Source organism: Kryptolebias marmoratus, linkage group LG11 (assembly GCF_001649575.2).
Source record: "Kryptolebias marmoratus isolate JLee-2015 linkage group LG11, ASM164957v2, whole genome shotgun sequence".
Lineage (NCBI taxonomy): Eukaryota > Metazoa > Chordata > Actinopteri > Cyprinodontiformes > Rivulidae > Kryptolebias > Kryptolebias marmoratus.
The window spans coordinates 21,250,458-21,252,733 of record NC_051440.1 but is presented as its reverse complement, the minus strand read 5'-3'; the positions used below and the strand labels follow the sequence as shown (position 1 = coordinate 21,252,733).

Below are 2,276 nucleotides of genomic sequence, written 5' to 3'. Positions count from 1 at the left end.
TTTATTTTTATGTGTTAGGTTATTCTTATATTTATGAAAAAAGAGCAAATAAGTTTCACACTTAAAAATAAATGAACCATTAAGTTGCAACTAAAGGTCCTAAAAGACAAAACCACAACCTTTATGTACTTAATCAGCTAAATATTTTATATGAAGCAGGCCTTTGCTTTTGTTTTTTGCATTCTTATTTTAAATTTTTTTAAAGCAATTTGCTATAAATGTAAATCTCCTTGTGAATTTGAAGAACAACTGTATGTCAAAAAGCTGCATAAACAAAATGGAGAACAGACTGACTTTAACAGTAAAACTGATTACCGACTTTTAAACACATTTTAGTGAAATTTCACTCTGAATTACATTCAGCTGATTCTGGTACTGAATGATGGGAAGCTGTGAACACAGTGTGTTTATATTAACCAATAAAAGTCAATGAATTTATGTTAAAACTATAATAGAAATCATACAGGCAGCCCAGCCTACAACTTGTGTCATTATGCTGCAGAGATTTCATGCACATATTGCAAAACATGTAAACTGCTAGTTATTTATTTAAAAAAAACTCAGGTTCATGTTATTAAGGAGCCACTTCAGAGGATCAGTGGGAGGACAGCTTTTACCAGGTGAGCAGAGGTCAAAACAAGGTCACAAACATGCAGGGAAGCTGTTACATTAATTGTAAGATTCATTAAAAATAATCCCATTTTTTAACTTTATATATTATCACAGTTTGCCTATTTTTTACCATATAACGAAGTTTACAGCTCCACTTGAATATTTCAATAAAGGGTTCATTGGTTGTGATATCAACGGCACTGTCTCTTTAAGAGACCCGGAAATGATTCCCTCCAGTGTGTTTACAGCTGCTCGTGCGTTCCGAACGGACAGCTGAGGACGCTCCCTGCCATGATATCCACTCCTGTTATCTGGGCTGTCCGAAGCAGTGTGAGGTGTTGGAGACAGCGGGCTGTCTTTAAAGGCGCTCTGGAGGTCGTGAGCGTCAGCGGGCGGCGCCGCTTCTCCGCTCCGACTCGTCGCGGTGCCTCCGACATGGAGGAGCTGCTGGCTCGGGTCGTCGTGCCGTTACCTTCGTACGAAACGCGAGACAAATCCCCACCTCCTCCCGAATCGATTAGCCTGGAGTTTATGCACTACTACAGAAGTCTCGAGAAGGAAGACAAAATCGACATCCTGACCAAACTGTCCCAAGACTACAGTGTGGATCACAAAGCTGTTTCGGAGCTCTCTGTTAGGCTGTTGGACACTCAGCTGCGGGACATGGCGACTATTCTGCAAGTTGAGGACAGGCTTCGCTACAGTTTGACGCCCCGTTACAAGCAGCTGCTCAGTCATATAAGCAGGGTCGAGGGTGGTGTGAAGTTTCTGGTGGATCTCCGTGCCGATGTGCTTGAAATGGTAGCACCCAAAGCAAGCGAAAGCCCGCACATCAAGGTAATACCCTTTGTTTTCTGCATGTACGGGTGCCCGCGTGGCTCAAGTTCTGCCGTACGCGCTTATGCAAAGTTAAGTGAGCAGCAGATTCATTTCATGTGTCAGCTGTGGCTTGGATTACTAACCTTTCACACACTGAAGCCCCTGCTCTCCTCCTGTCACATGAGTCACCATTCATCTCAGCTTCAGTGTCACTGAACTTTGCCCCAGTTTACTTTTTTCTTTTTTTACAACCAGACTTGTATTTATAGATTCTTAATCTTCTGTTTCATTTTCCTTTAAACGGTGCATCTTAAACAGAAGCATATATTAACAGTTAATGTAAGTTTATTAACAGAAGATCAGTCTAAATCAAATTAAAGGCCTAAGAATCTCTGATGAAATGCATATCGCCCACCGTCTTTTGTGCTAAAGCTTTAAATTAAGATCATATGTTGAAAAAAATGACAGAGTTGTAGCCATTTTGGTTAAACCTTGAAGATAAGATCATGTTTGATCTTGAATGATCTGTTAGTGCTCGGAGTATGTGTTGTGAATGGCTCTCAGCGACTACCACATCAAATTTTGGATCAGTATCTGCAAAATTCACAGCATTATAGCCATTTTCATGTAGGCCAAGGCTGACTTGAATTGGATTGACTCCAAAAGGTAAACAGTTGTAGATGCACAGCCAATAATTACAGGTGCTGGTCATAAAATTAGAATATCATGAAAAAGTAGATTGATTTCAGTAATTCCATTTAAAAAGTGAAACTTGTATATTATATTCATACATTACATACAAACTCATATATTTCAAATGTTTATTTCGTTTAATTTTGATGATT

At 39.5% G+C, this 2,276-nt stretch overlaps 1 protein-coding gene across 1 annotated transcript in view; it reads left to right on the top strand.

Annotated features, from left to right (window-relative positions):
- The first annotated feature begins 845 nt into the window (after nucleotides 1-845).
- The window catches only part of mlycd (malonyl-CoA decarboxylase), a 17,560-nt gene continuing 16,129 nt past the window's right edge, over nucleotides 846-2,276 (top strand). Inside the window, exon 1 of the mRNA XM_017418853.3 lies at nucleotides 846-1,449. Within this exon, the coding sequence (XP_017274342.1) occupies nucleotides 904-1,449 (546 nt within the window). The 5' untranslated portion in view covers nucleotides 846-903. The remainder of the gene's footprint in view (nucleotides 1,450-2,276) is intronic.